Below are 18,782 nucleotides of genomic sequence, written 5' to 3'. Positions count from 1 at the left end.
AACTAGCATTGCACATAGGAGGATCTCAGTAGGGCAGACTTTTACTCCTCAGCAAAGGTTTTCAACTCCTCAGTGTAGGTTAGGTAAAGTTTTCACAGCTAGGAATTGAGGGGCTTTGATGACAGCTGTACACCACTTCCCACACATGCCCACTCTTCCCCATAAAAGGGGGAAAAAAAGCTCATATTTCCAAGTTGACATTAATTATGTTCTGATGAGTTCATAGTGGGGCAGTTAGTAATGCATTTAAGAAACAAGATACAGTAGCATTATTGCTTACCTATTTCATTTTTTTCTTGTTTTAGTCCATTTCCTGCATTTAATATTTAAAACAAAAAGCACAAGAAAACACAGAAAAAACTTGGAAGGCTAACAATCAAAAAAAAAAAATCACAGAACCTTTCTACTTACATAATTCAATTAAGCGCATTCTTCCCATGATGCATTGAGGAAAATATATTATTACAGACACAAAGCACTTTGTAATGTTGTATTATTAACTCCTTCTGGGGCCAGATGATTTTTTCTGCCAGATTAGAAGGAAGGAGCAATAGGATGTAATGTCAATTAACCTAATTGCTATGGGTCTTTCACACTGGGGCTTATGTGCATTCCCAGAATGGGGATACAAAAATGTGTGCATTTAGGATTTCCAGATCTTTGGAGAGAGTTTAAAATGCCCTGGATATTACCCTGGTGAGAGCTGTGTGCTCATCTGCCTGAGCAGTAAAAATAGGCTATTTTTATTTAATTGGATGGTGGAAAGCTAGAGATTTCTCACATCAGTCCGATGGCAGATTCAAGATTTTACATATGTCAAAACAAAGCCATCTGGATTTGTTTATATTGCAGTTAGTCTTTTGCAGGAGTCCAAGTGGCTATTTGAGAGCCACTGTAGCATCAGCATAACAAATAAACACAGGTCATGTTACAGCCCTTTCCAGTTTCTTGGATCAGCATGGAGAACCCTTTGCTTACACATCTGCAGGATGAGTGTCTGTTAGCCAAAGTTGCAGAAATGAAGATAGGGTCATAAAAAGTCACATCTAGACATGTGAGTTAAAAACCAAATCATATGAGTTAAAAGACTGAGTCCCAGTTTTAAACATTCTCCTTGCCTTGTCTTTTTCTTTAATTCATTCACCTCTCAATCCTGTTGCATTATATGGGCATAAATTTTATTTTTCTGTTTACAAATGCAGGATTTATTCAACAGAAGATTGAGTTTTTTAGGGTGTTTTACATAAATAAAACATTTTACTTCTGAGTTAAAAAAAAAAAAAACAAACAAAACCAAGCATTCCTGCTTGAAATAACAGAAATCTGTTTTAATTGATTGAAGGCAATTAACAAGATTGATTGTTCAACCCCCCTTCAATCCAGTTAGGAATGGTTGATTGTGCAAGAGATAAATCAAGATGGTTTGTGAAGTTCCTGGTAGAGCCTTGATAGGAGGCTATGATTTAGCCTCAAATAAATCATGACGGAGCAAAGCTGTCAAATGGTTCTCTCCCTCCTTTAAAGAGACCTCCAAGTCAGCTGGCAAAGCCTTTTCTGTTTGTCTAGGGGAACTGCAGTCTCTCACTTTTATGGTGGTTCAGCCTGGGAATGGTTTAATCAAGCTCACTGAAAGAGAAATTAATACATAAATAATACATAATTAATAGGATCATCAGCACAAGTTAGGTTAGTTTGTAACATTTGTTAGCCAGTGGGTCCAAAACCTTTCAAGTCCATTTCAATTTAATTTTCTTTAATTGTCAGAGCTCACAGGTAGGTTTTCCTGGCCCTGTGTCATTATTTCCTTTGTCTAGAGTGGGGCACAGATCAACTCACACATTGTCCTAAGCACCAGGCATGGAACTTGCTATATGCAGCACATGAAAAGGCTTGAAGCAGTCTGTATCTGGGGTGATCTGATTATGCCTAGGGTTGTTATGGTAAGGAGGGGCAGAGTTTGTGATTTTTGGCCCATCTGTGATGAAAACTAATACTAAGGGTCTTTTCTACCTACCTTTATGGTACAAAAGGAAAGAAAGAGGAGTTCATCTCCTTCAAACATTCAGTTCTGTTTTCTTTATAGATCATGGGAGCTCCCATGAACATGAGGAGTGTGTCCTGGCCCTCCTGATTTCTGCCAGCTGCTCTCCCCTGGGCAGAGGAGGCTGGTAGTGTAGCTGTAATGCCTGCAAGCTGGAGTGTTTCCCAGTTTGTCCCTCCCCATCTGTTTGGATTTGGAACTGGAAATAGTGTTTGGAATTGAGAACCTTTGGATTTGCTTTGAGGAGCAAATCCCCAAGAGCTGCCAAGAGAGGTTCTTCCTGGTGGCTGAGATAAACTCTACATCTTGGAGACCCTGAGAATGAATAAGTGATCGTCCTTGCTGGGGTGCAGCTGAACTTGTGTAAGCCATGGCAGAACAATGGCATAAAATTAGATGTATTAAAGAAAGGTGCTGCTTTTGTAGCATCAGTTTAGTCAAAATGCAATGATGATGATGATGATGGATGAATCCTAGCCACCCCACACACCCCCTCTCCCCTTCTGCTCTCTCCAATGGGCAGTGTTTTGGTTTGTCCCAACATAAGAACATGGGGCTGGTATTGCAGGAAGAGTTGTCTGGGTGCTTGCATAATTAAAGTATTCCAGAAATGGGAGAGCTGAGATGATCACAATTGACCTTGTGCACATTGGCTGGCATAAAGGCCTAAAATGCTGCTGGAAACTGGGCCACCTGGGCAAATTGGTTTCCTGAGGTTGCTGACAGCTTTTTGGGGAACCCCCCCTGCCCTCAGCCCAGCAGAGACGCCTGCAGGATACATACAGCCCAGAGATAAAGATTTTTCTTTTTTTTTAGTAAGAGCTGTCTGGAAATGCTCAAGTAATAATGTTCAGATCTTTAATTCTGGATGAATTTGAGGCAGAAATATCTGTTTAAAGTAATAAATATATTCTGAGAAGTTAGGATGTCGTTAAAATGAGCACTAACAATTTTTTTTTTCAGTAGTGTGGATGATACTGAATCAGATGATACTGAATTCAGATACTGAATCTTCCTAAGTGAGATAGAGCTGGGTGGCTAGGAGGGAGGGGAGGGAAACTGATGGACCAAAATACCAGGTCTGTTTGATTTCCAGATAACTTCGCAGTTACAATCCCTGGTTCTGACTAGTCAAATTAAGGATAAACTTTCTCTTTGAAAAATTACCTGTGTCAGTACTGGGTTTTCTTGTTCAAGGAAAAGGATCATTTTTGGTGACATTTTTCAAAGAGAAACTTTGAAATTAAATTAGATTTTTATTGTTTTTCAGAGTTCTCCCGTTCAGTATAGTTATTGGAAAATAAGCCAATGAATAAATAGTTCACAAATAAAATTAGTTAGGTTTTTTGCAGGTTTTTTTTTTTCATTTATTCATAGTTTCCTACAAAATGTCACCAGCTTCAAATAAGAAATTTCCCTAATATGTTTCACTAGGGGAAAAGAAATAGATGTTTTTCAACTCTTCTGTCAGCATATGCTTTGAGACACTGAATAATTATGAATCTCAATATACCCCTTTATCTAACAGCTTATATGTTTTATTAGTTTTATGGTTTCTGAGGTTTTGTTTTTTCTTTAGAGGTTTGATGAAGAGATCAGTAAAATTTAGCAATAGATTTGACAATTCATATAGACAGACCTAGAAATTTGACAAGAAAACACATCTAGAAATCCCTAGTAAAACAAAAGCTACTGGGTCCACAGGTTTTCTGAAAATTATGTTGGGTGTTTGGCTTTCATGTTCTAGTAAACATGAATAATAATTCCCCAATCTCCTGCTATGTCTGTTATTCATGATTTTATAGCTCCGTGTTGTATTCTGCTTCAGACATAATTTTTCCGGGCTAAAAAATCCCAGTCTGTTTAATCTTTCAACATTCTGAAGATATTTTATATCATTGGCCTACTTTATGGCTGTTTTCTATATTTTTTTTTCCAATTCAACTACATATTTGTCAAATGGAGAGACAAAAGCATCACAATTTTCAAGTTGGGGGTCACATAGCTGTTAATATATAAAGCAATTTCAGTGCTTTCTGGATGGCTGGTTCTCTTCTTTTTCTTGCAATTCCTAAAAACCTCTTTGGGCTTTTGGCAATTTTTGAGTCCAGAACTGATGTTTGCATCCAGCAATTTACAAGGCTTCAGGATTCCTGAATGACAGTAGCAGATTTCCAAGCTATTTCAGATGGGTTGTGTGGTGAGGATGATTTTGTCTGTGTGGTGTGATGCTTTACATTTTCTGATCCTCTTTATTTTCCATTTTACTGCCTGGTCATTCCATATCAATCAGATCCTTGTGCAGCTTTTCAGTCAGTCTTTATTTTCACAAGCCAACAACTTCTGTGTTATCACTGAGTTGTGCTACTTCTCTGTACTCTGTGTTCTCTTGATATGACATTTAGGAAGCCAGAAATAACATATCAGAATAGATCCCCAAAAATGCACATTTTATTTTGTCATATATGAGCTTGGTTTGGTTGATTTTCTTCTTTCAGTGTTTTCAACAAAAGTTGATGGACATGCACGTGCATGGTATCAATTATAGCATCATTATCAATCCATAAACTGATTCCTTTGAAGGGTTATAATAAATTTGTAAGGTCTGTATTTCCTCTTACAAAACAAGATGTCTTTTAGTCATTATATAATGATCTGCTTGCTTGTTTATTCTGATTTTTAAAATAATTTCTCCTAATTTATGGATTTATTTGTAAGGGGATACCACAGTCTGTCTTAAAGCCTCTTTAAACATGCTCCTACACTTGCAACCTTCTGTTTCTCTGCTAATGAAGTACATTTCCTTGATAGGATAGGCATCACAGCCAATAGTTGAGCAATTTTATACTGAATTTCTAAATTGTGGAAGAATATTAACTGATCTTAGTGGATTTTCTCTGTTTATTTTATTTACTAATTAGGTACGTCAATTTAAAATAATTTTCTCATCCATAATTGAAAAAGAACCTAGAGTCGGGAATACCCTAAGCTGTATCCTGTACTCTGCTCTTATGAAAATGTCTTGCAGCATTTTTACCATTTTTTTTCTTACTACATGTTCAGAAAGGTGTTTATTACTGGTTCTTATACATTTTATCAAATTACTTAGAAATTTTAAAGTTCTGTATTATGCTGGTATTCTGTACTTACAGAGCTGATGCTAATTTCCATTTTTATCCTTTAATTGTGACCCCTTTAGAGAAAAGGCTTCCTACTTCAAATAGCTTCTCAGCCTCTGATTTTACCAGATGGTTTTTACTTCTTTCCTTTTAAAGAAATTTGTTTTCAGCCTAAGTGGTTTTGATTTATTTTAAATCTCCAATATGATGACACTAAAATACTTATATGGTTCTCAAAAGAATTGATCCTGTTGTTACTTTTAATTTCTAACTAGCAAACCCTAGGTTTTATGGTTTTTGTTTCTTGAAGTTAATCTCTGCTTTAAAATAATACTTTAGGTTTGTGTGAAGTTCTGCATTTGTGTGTTGAATTACAATTTTGTATGGACAGTGTTGCAGAGAAGCTCCTCAGTAGCAGTGTATTCATCCTGAGTGCTGGTTAAGTTTGAAGAGCACATTGTGTCTGTGTGTTGGGTACCTTGCCTGCCAACTCCAGCAATTATGCATTTCTGTTTTCTAAAATTTGGAGTTTAAAATGACAGGACAATTACGCTCCCTATTCAGAGGTGACAAAGGCTTCTCTCTGTTTCCTGTAGTCTTGGATCTTTTCATAATGCCTTATCTACCACTGAGTGAAATAACATCACCTGGTCATGTTTTTGGTAACCCAGACCTTCCACTGATGTGGAAGAATTTCAATCCATATGGATCTTGGAGTGGTCAATAGTAACTCATTGTCCCTATTGGTTTCTACGCTTTCTTTAAAACATAGTACCTTTCTTTTTACCAGTGTTTCCCACTGCATCCTTACAAGCTCTGTACCATCCTTACAGGCTCTGTACTGCCTCCTTGGTGTGGCTGCTTTCCACTCATATGTCTGCTGGGTTGTGTTTTCATAACCCAGGTTAGTTACACTTCCAGAGTTAGCACACGTGCCTTTGAACAACCATAGACACCTGTATTGACAGGCTCAGCCTAAAATTCCTGAGGCTGTGCTTTCCTGGTTAGAATGAGTGCATTCTGTCCATTTCTCTCCTGTAATCAAGAGTAATTAATGGACCTTAGTGCAGTCCATTCCTCAGGAAATCACATGAACACCAGTATGGGGAGAAACTGGGCTCTTGGAAAATGCTAATCTGACACTCTCCAAGGATACCATAAAATAAATTATCAGGGAGCCTGTGGAATTGCTGCATTTTCCTTTATTAATAATGTGTTGATTTAGTGGTGTTTTAAGAAACTGCTGTCAAAGCTGTGTGTTCTCCACATGGGTACTGGTTCAGGTGTTCATTAATGCTGTACTGCAGAAACTTGGTGAGTTCAAATGTGCATGAGACTGTAGCATTGATGCAGAAGCACTTGAGGGTATATCAGTGTCTTTCTTTACTAGAAGTTAAATGTCTTTTTTTACTAGAAGTTAAATTTGTATATTTGCACAGTTCTCTTCTGTTTGCCAGAGAACAAGCTCATCTTTGAAGACTGAACTGTGAATGTACATCCTAGCCCAGCTTATTATTCAGGCCTTACTGTGTGCAAAAGGTTTGAAAGGAAATCATGTAATAGGTTAATTTTCCTCTCTGTGGGTTGCATTGTCTAAAAACACTTGCTTCTTTCTTCCCTTCTTTGCTACTTTTCAAGGTGTAGCTACTCATACTGCTTTCAGGATAAAAAGAAAAATACCTTAAGCACAATGCCTTCATCTTAATATTTGCAAAAGATGTTAGATGTTCTTATTTCTTATTTCTTGTTCTAAAGACAAGCTCTTTCATGGATCCTATTCATAGAGCCTTTCTTTCACCTATGATCAGGAGATAAAAAGAATAAAAGAGCCCTGTGTGCTGGATTTCACACCTCGGGAGAAGGGCTTGTTAAGGAGCTATTGATTTCCTCTCTCCTCAACTCCCTCCTCTTTTCCCATACTTCCCCCTCACCTCCAACTCCCACCACTTTTGCCATACTTAAATGGGAAATATTGATACCATTGGAGAGGCATCAAAGATTTCTAGTTTTTAAGTGTTCGCCTAGCTATGATTTAAGGAAAAACTGTATGGAAGTGAAAGGAAAAAGGGCAGTTTACAAAGAGCAGCATCACATACCTTCCTGTTAGAGAGTGCTGTTAGAGAGAAACAGGTTCTCTAGGATGATCCTCCTTGGGGATAGGACAAGACTGAAACTGTTACTGAAGGTCCTAGGGATAGTCCAGTGTGATGCATCCCAGTTTGCACATTTACAGGAACATTTATTGCATAGAAACTCCTCTTGTTGAAAGAAATTATTTCCACCTTCCTTCTCTTGTGTTCATCCTCATGGGGGTAATGGTCATTTCAAAATCTGTTTTTACAAGCATTGAAACTTCAAACTCACTGAGAAATTCCCATAATCTTCTAATTTTTAAAATAAAAGTAGTAGAACAGTTTTTATTGATGGTCTGATGTGATCTTGGGCCTGCCAAGTGTATCACAACTCCATATGTCCTACCATGACAACAGTAACAGGTGTTATTTGTATGCCAGAAAAAATTACACTTCAGAGTCACAATTTCAGGCCTCCTCTTTGGATCACTAACAGAAAGTTAATTTTTATTTTTTGTGTTATAGTTTAGAGAACATCATGATCTTCAGAGCCTACTGCTGAGGATTGTTTGGTGTGGTTGGCATAATGAAATGTGTGGTCGAAACTTAATGGGTAGATATGCATTTGGAAGACATTGCACATTTGCCTGCCAAGATGCTGCAAAAGCTCATCTTACTTTATTGCAGGAGGAAGAGATGTGGTTTCTTTAAGTTGCTTTAGTGTCCTCAAGATTAATTTAATGTGGTTCAGTGATGGACCTCAATGTGAAAGTGCAATGACAAAACTCAAATGTAGGATGCTGCAAGCATTACAGTAACAGTTTTGTAGGAGGAAAGTATGTCAATTAAATTCAGCCCTCCTGTGGTAGAGACAAGTCTGTGTAATTCACTGGGCCAAGACTATGGCTGATGTACTTGAGCACAGTTGCACTGCTCTGAGGGGTGGGATTGTGGCTTCATTGCCACCCACAAGGAAGAGCAGTAATGGGTAATAGTCTGAGGGCCGTACCAGGCTGGGAATTTTCCTGTGATGTCCTTAACCCAGGCCCCAGGAAGGGTGCAGACTTCCATAAGAGAAGGATCTGTCCAGTGCATTGAACCCTCTGTTCCCTTGAGAAGGGAGTTGCCTACTACTACAACCTGTCTTTTCTTCCTTATGGAAGTTGCTATGGGGCAGGGGGAGGATATAACACGAAATATGTGTGTAGGTACCTGCATTTCAGTGCTTTATTGAACACTGGACAAAATCAAGCCTACCTTTTTCTTCTTTCACAGGATATTACTTTACTGATTCAAATGCAAACGCTATGAAACTTTATAACAGCGAAATAATGTAAGATAATGAAGCACAGTATTCATCTGAGGTCACTGTTGCATGGAATAACTCAGACCTCTCTGGTGTCATCTTGCTGGATCCGTCTGGCAAATTGCAACCAGAGAGATACTGAGTGTACAGCACCAGCTATTTAAATGTACTTTGATGAAGCTAAACACAGGGAAGGTTCCCAGAGTTCCCCCAACACTGCCAGACATAAATACATTCACTGCATTGTTAATCCCACTAATTTAATGTAAAGCATGAAGGTCTCCCTGAGATTTATGCAGAACAGCTGAAATCTGTGATTAGTGTTGGCAGCAGAAGAGTAGTTTCAGTCTGTTGGCTAAGGTTAATGTAGTCAAGGTACTGGGGAAATATTTATCCTTGTTGTGATTTAGTTTAAAATACTATCTTTATGTAGGATTGCCTTAAAGATAAAGTGCAGGAGGCTGAACAGAAGCAGGAATTAGCTGCCGACTTTTAGCTTAGACTTGTAATTTACAGGTTTAATTTTGCTGCTTGCTTCTTGCTTCTATTATTATTTATTTATGTAGCAGGGATGATATTAACAGCGATAACAGCTTCACCTCCAGGTGCTCCAAAGACAAAACTGATTCTAAAATCTAAAGTAGGGATCCATTCTCCATGAATGCAATGCAGTTTTGTGAGATGCAACTTCACATATGTATGCAAGGGGTGTCTCAGCACAGTAAGGAAATTGCACTTGGTTCATTGCTGGGAAGGAGAAGGGCAACCTGCCCAACTACAGATTGGATCAGGCATTTGGGCTACATCTGTATGAGGAAATGGAAGAAGACAGAGACCATTTTCTCATCCTGAGGTCAAGTGATGTAGCTTGTGTATTATCCATTTGGTAAATTTGCTTTTCTTCAAAAGAAATTACTGTACCCAAGTTGCCTATTGGGAAAGGTCTCTGGCAGATGCAGAATCTCAGACTTTGCCAAGGTACAGTTTGGCAGATTCTGGAAACAGATTGACACTAATACAAACTGTTTAAAGATCAAACTGTCCTTTTCAGTATAGAAATGTGATGCTGAACAAAGCAAGAAAATAAATTAGAATTTTTGGGGGTAAATCAGTACTGGGGAAAAAATGTGCAAAGGGTTAAAAAGTTCTCCAATATTTTGTTTCATTTTCTTTGGTCTGAATAGAAGTGTTTCACTGCCCTTAAGGGACCCAAGAAACTTCATGTTTCTAATGTCACAATTGTACACGTTTTTTATTTTGATACAGCCCTATTTAGAAAAGAATATTATATAGATTGTTTCAATGGCTATTCTTTATTTTTTTTTTAATGTTTCTGCTTGCAAAATATTTTGATGATGCAAAAATGAGGGGTTTTATTAGAAACACTGTGATTAGTTCTACCAGCTGTCAGGAGAAAGATAATAAGCAGCATCCTTTATATAAATGTAGTTTACTTTGGGCAGTCATCTATCTGATGTTAATGATGTTGTTAACAGCATTTGTTCCTGTGTTTGGAAAGCAGCTAACCAGACAGAAAGGTATGAACACAGTGTAATGGGGTGGATTAGCAGTAAATAACCTTCTCACTTGAGCAGATCATTTAGGGAAGTGATGAATTAGTATGGACCCTGACACACTACTGCATCTCCTCTCCCCTACTTGTGCAGAAACTGCCAGTAGCTCAGAGGTGTCCAAATAATGCTCAGGAGCCCAGGTGGACTCTGCATTTCTGGAGCACAGCAGTCAGCCCCTCAGTAAGAAACAAGTGTAATGCAGTCCCAGTAGGACTCCTGCTTGATCAGGAGTCATTTTAATCCTTGCTGTGTAGGGAAGTTTAACTACCTCTTTGTAGATGAATTTTTTTTAATTTTCTGTTGGGGGGTATAGGGATGAGATGGAAAGCTGTCACTTCCTCAGATAATATGTGATGGGAGGATAATTTTGACAGGTGCCTCTTCTTTTCCCCCCTGCTCCTCCCTAATAGCAGCTCTGACAGTGTGCCAGGGGATATTGTTTCTGAGGTTATTGTCTGACAGTGTGCCAGGGGATATTATTTCTGAAGTTCTTGTCAAGAATGGGTGTTTCACAAAGAAAAATGTAGCTGCTGTTGGGAAAGAAGAAACATAAGCAGAAAGGAGGCTTCTCTTTATGAAGGTAGGATAGGGTTGAGACTGGCTTGAGTCATAGTATTGGAGCTTCCAGCTCCAAAGCATGAGTCTGGATACAGGCTAATCAGCTCAGAAGGCTGTTAACCAGAAATAACTGTTTACCTTTTGTCTTGAAGACCATGGTGCATTTATAGGAAAAAGACATGAAGTGGAAAGAGATGCTCAGAGGTGACTGATGTGCTAAGTGGACACAACCTGCCCTCCAGCTTTTGGTCCCTGGACCAGGCTGACAGCTGTTTTCTCTTGGGCTCAGGCTGAAACCTGCTGAAATCAGTGGAAAAATCTCCCATTTACTCTCCTAAACAGACGAGTTCCTCCCAAGTAAATTTACTTTGTTTCTGCAGAAGGTTTGAAAGAATACTGAAAGAAAATTTAACTTGCCTTTTGAGAAAGAGAGGTGGGAAAAGAAAGTACTTAGGTTTGACATCCATGTACCAAATGTAGCTCTGTGGTATTGAAAACAGAGCTCTGAACTTCAGAGGAGCTGAGCAGTCCTCCTTGTCATCCTTTCCTTCTCCCTATGGTCTGCCCCTCTCTAACAGTAAAATAATTTTTTTAAGGCCAGATGCTGAAAGAGAACAACTCCCAGGGGCCAGATCCTGCTGTGAACTCCTGGCAGCTGCACTGGCCTCACCCTCCAAACGAGGAGGAGCTTTTAGCAGCTCCCAGTCTGGGCACAGGGCGAGGGAGATGACAGCAAAGCAATTTCACTGTGTTGCTTTGTGACAAGATATTAACAGTTCTGGCTTGATGTGTTAGGCAGGACTTTTTCCATTACATAAGCAAAGCAACATTTTTCACCACTGGCATTCACAGGATGCAGAAATGGTGAAATGTGAAAAATCCCCAAACATTTAGACTTTGAAATTATATTTTAGTTTTTATATCTTTTTGTGTTTTAGGGCTGAGCTGAGGGGAAAGAGGCAAGTTTCTACAATTGCCTGAACTGACAGTTACTTTTTGTTTTGCAGCAGAAACTAAATGTATTTTTTTAATTTTCGTTGTTGGATAAATTTGTAGCCACAAACCTGCCTAAGGTGCAGGTAACAAACCCTGATGCAGTATAATTTTTCTGTGAAAAGAAACCCTGTAGCATCCCATTCAAATCAGAGGGTGCTGAGTTTCCATATGGGGTGTTTATTGTGTCCTTGTCATGGTAGCCCTTGGTCTCTTTCCACATATACAAGCAGAGACCTAGGACCCCTGCCATAACTTGGTTTTAGTCACCGGCTTCCTCCAAACCTGAATTTTAGTACCCACACCCAATAGCCCCACTGAGTTGCATTCCAGGTAACATAAACTTCAGCAGAACAGAAATCCCATTGCCTTTGGAGAAGATAAAAGTCAGAGTTTGTTTCAGCCTGAAAAATGTGAGAAGTTAGGCAATGCTTTCTCCTTCTTCTTTCAGATTTTCATGTTGTTTCTTCATTGAAAATTATTTCTTTCCTTGAAGTGCATGTACACTCAAGTACTTGGGAGTCATATCCAGGAAGTTCTGTATCACTCCTAGCTCCTGATCTTTCTCATCTGGCTACGGAAGTTTAAAAGGGAGAATGACATTGTTTTGCTCATAAGTACTGCAGTTCTGGGATTTATGACCATCTTAGCTGCTTTTTATCTCCCTTTGGTTCCCTCACTAAGCTCTGGATAGCTTGAATCAAGTGCCCCCTTGTCCTTTTTCTTCAGGCACTGGAGACAGCACACTCTGATGTCACAGGTGAAATTTGAAGTGGAGTGCTCTTTTCCCTGCTTGTATTTCTTTTACTGAAGGTAGAAATGTTGGAAATTGCTAACATCTGTGTTTTATGCCCTCTGCACATTTATAATCTGATTATTTCTTTCCCCTCAATTCAGCTCATCAGAGATACTTGGGCAGAAATGAGAGTTTTCAATATGTCTTAAAATACCTCCCCTAGAAGGCAGTTAACCTCAGGTCTGCCTGCTCACCATACAGGGCTGAGGTTTGTGCAGATGTTGCTGCTTGCATACTCATTTTGAACCCATCCCATTCCCTGTCTAACGGAGTGGGAGAGCAGAATGTATTCAGCAGAGCCATGATGGGAAGCACCCTCTGCAAGTCTTTAAATAAGTTGCCATTTGGTGTGCAGAGAGTTTGTTCTGGGGGAGGCTGAGATAAAGTCCTGCAGCTGATCTTATCTTTTGGATTAACTGGGCTTTCATGAGCAGACACTTGCACCCAATTTCCACTTGTCTGTTGGGAGGTGGAGACCAGTCTAAGAGGCTGGCCAAAGGATGATCTGAAGCTCATCAGGTCTCACTGGTATGATCTGGCATAGCTCTGAATTAGTACATGAGGTAAAGAAACCAATATGTGTCTTCAGATTTATCAAACAACTGCTGTATTTCACCACAGTTGTGTGACATTCTCCTGAACTGCCCTTGAAAAGCTTTGGGGATCCCTCTGAATGGGAGAGATGTGAAAATAGCCCATTTAGTTGAATCATTGTTTTTCCTGAAGGACTCATCCATGCAAATTCCAGACAGCAAGAGCAGTTTTGAGATTTATGCTTCTTTTCAAAGTTTTCTTTTCATTTAAACTGGAATGCCATTTTGTCCTTTTCACTATAATCCATGAACTAGGTAAGCTGAGCTTTGGGAGGAGCACTGTGTCTGCTTGTCTCTGCTATTCCTCCCTACGTGCTGGCAGCTGCTGCCCAAGAGGCAGCACTGAGCCGGTCGGATCCTGCTCCATACCACTGCAGCTGCTCTGCCCTCACCTTTTCATGCTGTGGGACCTGCCTTTGCTGGCTTGTAAAAAAAGCCTCATAAAATATTACTGTGGTGCCATGGTCTGTGTCACAGCAGAGCCCCGTGCAGCCAGGCATTGTGGAACAAGCTTGGTCCAAGGGGCAGCCCTGGCCAGCTGTTAACCTGGCAGCCACTGGCACTGGGGAAAAGCTTTTGCCTTCAAGAAGCTGGTGACAAAACCTGGCACTAATGGAGCTCTTTGATTTATAAGCCCCATAGAATGCCAGAGGCAGAATTTCCCATGTAAATCATCCGTCTGTTGTGTTTAAAGGGCTTGTTAAAAGACACAGATTGAAGGGCTGTGCTCCCTCCCAGAGCAACTGTGTTGCATGGGAAATGCAAGTGCTTTGTTTTCTGCACTTGTTTGTCATTTTGGTCCTGGGAATTAATCCTTATCAACAACAAGTTGTAATAGAGGCCATTTCTCAAGAGGACTTCTGCCATTCTCACCGATAGGTTTACTGTTAATCAATATTTGAACCTCTGGGGCTGTGAAATCTGGTTACTGCATCCTACTTTTATCTCCTTTAATGGATGGATTTTTTTCTGTGTCAGCTGTGACTCTTAAGTTTTCCAGTGACCGTCTGTGGCAATTGGTATTATTCAATCAATGGTCTACAGCCCACAGGTGGTCCATAAAGCATCAAAAGGTGATCTGTATAGCAGTGGGAGTTGGAAGGGAAAATGAAAGCAATCCTGAAGGCACACACACAGTGATGCCCCGTCGGTAGCAGCAAGCAGGGATGTGCCAGCAGCTCACAGAACCATCTCGTAGGCACAGATCAATGGGTACAGCACTGCCTGTGGATTTCCTTTCTCTAAAAGGGTCATTAGCTCTTTGCTTATTAGAGGAGCTTGAGAAAAAAAGTGCTCTAAGGGCAGTATTGGACCTCTGAATAATTTATTTTTACCAGTGTGGCTCTTTTGTTTTGGGAAGGATGTTTTTACATAGTTGCCCATCAAGTTTGGAGTGAACTAACTGATCTGGAGGCTGGATGTGAATAATTCTGGCTCTTGCTTGAGGTGTTGAGGGAAGATCCCTAGCAGAGATGCCAGTGGGTAGGCAGCGAGATCGACTCGCAGTGGGTGTGGTACAGCTGTGAATCTTTTCCCTGGCAAAACCACAACCTCCTTGATGGCACAGACAGTCTCTAAAGTTTGCTGGACCCCCCCATCTTGTTTCACAGTATTAAAGTGTACTTTTTCTTTTGTCTCTTACTTTTCACCTTCACTTTCACTCTAGTAACAGCTCTTTAAGCTTCTCTTCACAATTTGGAGGACTGGAAACCCTCTGTTCCTTTGTTGTTTATCTTCTTTCTTTTTTATCTTATTAAAGGTGAGACATTTACATAATCACAGGGCTCCAAGAACATGACCCTTTGGAGCAAACAAACAGAAAACAACAGTCTCCTTTATGCATCTTATATATCCATGTGTCTTACTAAAAATGTGAGGACTGCCACAGCTATGACTGTGAGGCTTAGTCTCTACAGACAGTTTCATTAGTTTCTTGTTCTGAAAAGAACAAGATTTTTCACTTGAAATATAAGGAAAAAATCTAGGAAAAATTCTCTGCTGGAATTTGAAATTGGCTCCTATGTGAAAAGCAGTATGAGTAAGATCAGGACATATAGAACTACTGTTTGTTCCACTCCTCAAAACATATCTGCTGTATTTGGTTAACTTTGAATTAACATCAACAAGAATCTCCATTAAAAAAAAATATAGCTTATTTTATGAGAGGTTAGTTAACTGTCATATCATACTTGTAGAAAACAAGATCTTCTGCATAAAAAGTTCAGAGCTAGAGGTATAGGAAAAGCAAAGCTTTGAGGACAACTGGGATAACCAAATTTTTCCCCTTTTCAGCCTGATAAGCTCCTAATAGAAATAACTTTACAGATCTGTAATGGATTAACCCCAACCATAACCTGAGCCCCACAGAGCTGCTCACTCTCCCTCTGTGGGATGGGGGAGAGAATTGGAAGATTAAACATGAGAAAACTCATGGGTTGAGATAAAGACAATTTAATGGGTAAAGCAAAAGCCAACCACACTTTTGCAAGCAGAACAATTCTCCACTTCCCATGCGTGGTGAGGTGTTCAGCCATTCTCAGGCTCCATCACATGTAAGGATGACTTGGGAATACAAACTCCATCGCTCTGAACATCCCTCTGTCCTTCCCCAGCCCTGTGTGCTGAGCACAGTGCTGCCAATGGGATGGGATATCCCTGTGGCCAGCCGGGGTGACCCCACCCATCTTCCCGTGCCCCCCAGTCTCCTCGCTGGTGGGATGAGGAGCAGAAGAGTCCTTGACTCTGTGCAAGCACTGCTTGGCAATAACTAAATCATCTCTGTATTATCAATGCTGTCTCCAGCACAAATCCAAAACACAGCCCCATACAAACTACTGTGAAGAAAATTAACTACACTTCAGCCAAAACCAGCACGTGATCACGTGTTTTGAAGGGTGGTTTTTCAAGGAGGTAACTGGGATTGTGAGAGATCATTTCAGTAACGTTGTTCATCTTCAGATGCAGGCAATAACAGCAATGAAATGCTAAGAATGTTTTAGGAAGGGAGATATATGTGGTCTTTTGCGTTCATGACTGGGTGGAAAATAAGGCCTATTGTATATAGAAGAGAATTTCCCCAAGTTACAGTTTTTAAGGTGAAATGAAATGAAAAGGTATAGTTTCAAAGGATTGTGCCTTAGAGATGTTCCAGAATATTGTTTAATTAATATAGTTCTAATAAAGCAAATGAATGCTGAGTTTAGTAAAACAGGAATACACTGAATTTGAGGTTTTACACCATTTATAATAACATTTGGGAAAATGTTGGAATGCTTGCATTTGAGGAAAAAAATTGAGTGGAGATGAACCCCTAATCTCTTTAACACATCCTTCAACCATCAAAATGAATTGTAGGTCTGCTTTAATGGGCTTATTCCAATTTTGCTCACAATTACATTGTGTATGTGAATGGTGCCAATTTTTGAATGGCAGAAGCAGTTTAAACGGGTACAACTTTTTGTGATGAAATTTTATGCTTACAAAATGCAGGACCTCTTTTACAAATATGGCTCTCCTGTGAGATTATGTTTTTGTGTGTTCTCTCTTTGCTTTTCATGTTTTACAAAACTGTTAGCTTCAAATTTCAATCCTAGCTGAATTACTGAAATGTTCTGAGGATTGCAGGAAGTCTGTGATATTCCTGGGCCAATATTACAGATAAGGGTGTAAAGATGAATTGAAAATGCTTCAGGCAGGAATACAGCCTTGAAGTTTTTCTGAAGGTTTGTCTTTGAAATCCCTCGGTCATTCTTCATCCATGAGAGAATTTCCTCTTGCTAAGTTATAATTCTGACTTGGGCCATTAATTTTGGCTTGCTGTTGCAGGCAATTAATTAAATAGGTAAGGAAAGAAATTAAATTATTATGTTTGCATGCTTTAGCTCTCTTGGGTGCAAACACAGTCAAAATGCTGATTCTCCTGTGTACTTACTCAGGCTTTTATCTCCTCCTGTTCCTTGCTTGAGCTTTCTGTTGGGTATCTGGAAGTCCTGTTCTTCTTCCCAGACTCTCAAGAACTAAAAGTGGCTTGTGTCTATCATTTAGTGCTTCCATGAGTGCACCAAAGGCTAAATCAAGCCCCATCTTTCACTGTGCTGACAGGACTCTGACTATTTTAGGGGTTGATGGAGTATTACAGTGCACAGGAATAGCCTGGCTTAGGAGAAATTGTGCAGCATCTTCAGCATCATCCCCATCTACAACCTGCTTTTGTTACTCTGTGTATACATCCCCACTCTGCTGAGGTGACTGAAGTTTCCCTTCATAAAAGATGCAGCACTTAGCAGAAAACTTGGCAATCAATTAAAATAATTTTAATTAATTTTTGAGACTAAAAATCGTGCAGAGGGGTGACAGTTCACAGCCTTTGTTCAGAGCGCTGCGTTCACCTCTTGTTGCTTAATGTCTCACCAAGGTTTTTTGTCTTTCCAGGTTTTCACAGGGAACAGCAATGCTGACAGTGTGGTTCACCACAAACTGCTGCACTCCGTGAAGGCTCGATTCTTGCGCTTCATCCCCCTCAAGTGGAACGTTGGTGGGCGGATAGGACTGAGAGTTGAGGTCTTCGGCTGCTCTTACAGTAAGTGGCTGCATCTTAACCCACATTTTGTCAAAGAGCTTTTACTTGGCGCTGGTGGTGCTGTGGGAAGAGTGCAGTAAAAGTTTTATGAGTTAAAATGTAACATGAAACACATTGCCATTGTTTATTTTTTCTAGTAGTTGTTCTTGCCTTTCTGCCCAGGGATGTGGTGCCCGTCTCACTCAGCTGGTGAGGCCTCCTCAGGGCTGAGCCCACCACAGAGCAATTTGATGCTTCTGGCAGAGCCAGGCAGTCACATGCTGCAAAACCTCCTGCCCACAGAAGGTCACAAGGCTAATTGGGAGCTGTTTAAGGCTATATTTGCCTGAACAGTTCATTTGTGAGTTTAGGGCCAGTTACCTAGTTGTGAAAATAAGGTGCTGTGGATTCTGCAGCTCTGGTTGTGTTTGGAGTTGATGACTTCATAGCTTCAGAGGGCAGAGAACCTGTCTGCTGATTTAATTGCCTTTACACAACAGCTTTCTTTGGCCACTCTTAACACAAGATGGTCTTTGATGATACAGTCTGTAGTGTTTTGGGTTTTGGAGCAGCTGGTAAATATTGCTGGCTTGGGGTGTTTTGGTGACAAATCTTGTCATAGTGCTGCAGATGTATGACCTATGACTGTAGCAGACTGAATGTAAGGCAAAAGGGCTGATGGTGATCCATTGCAGAAAATGGAAGTCCACTCATGAGGAAATACAAGTCCAATATTTATTTCTCAGGTGACTTTGTGTTCATTTCTGTTACTTGAGATGCTGCTGAAAATGGGGGAGATTTTGTTGTGGAGAGTTCAGGGGATTAACAGCATTTTACTGATAAATTTGGGGCAGTGTGGCCCAAGTGACCGTTATGTGACACCACTGGACTGGTACATTTCCCCTTTTAGGTAAGGTCCTTATCTGTTCCTCTGTTCCTCCCAAGCACAGATAATGGGCTGTAGCAGAATAAGCATGAAAACTATTTGGGAGACAACCTAAATTCATCTAAGCTAAATGAAAGAGAAGTTTATTAAACTTTTTGAGTCACATGTTCCCACTGAACAAAGACACAACTCCAGGACTTTCTGAAGCCTTGTCACTGCCCATGGATCTTAGGACTGTTTCCCATAGTTTCACGGGAAGATTCTTATGGTCTCTATGTAGGTCTAT

General features: G+C 40.0%; 1 protein-coding gene across 1 annotated transcript in view; it reads left to right on the top strand.

The window, feature by feature from the left end:
- CNTNAP5 (contactin associated protein family member 5) overlaps nucleotides 1-18,782 on the top strand; it is a 410,986-nt gene that overhangs the window by 243,283 nt on the left and 148,921 nt on the right. Inside the window, exon 5 of the mRNA XM_071435220.1 lies at nucleotides 17,484-17,631. Coding sequence (XP_071291321.1) covers nucleotides 17,484-17,631 — 148 coding nt within the window. The remainder of the gene's footprint in view (nucleotides 1-17,483; nucleotides 17,632-18,782) is intronic.

This window comes from Agelaius tricolor, unplaced genomic scaffold, assembly GCF_023055355.1.
Source record: "Agelaius tricolor isolate 1412-34295 unplaced genomic scaffold, bAgeTri1.0.p SCAF_10, whole genome shotgun sequence".
NCBI lineage: Eukaryota > Metazoa > Chordata > Aves > Passeriformes > Icteridae > Agelaius > Agelaius tricolor.
This window is presented reverse-complemented; position numbering and strand designations above follow the sequence as displayed.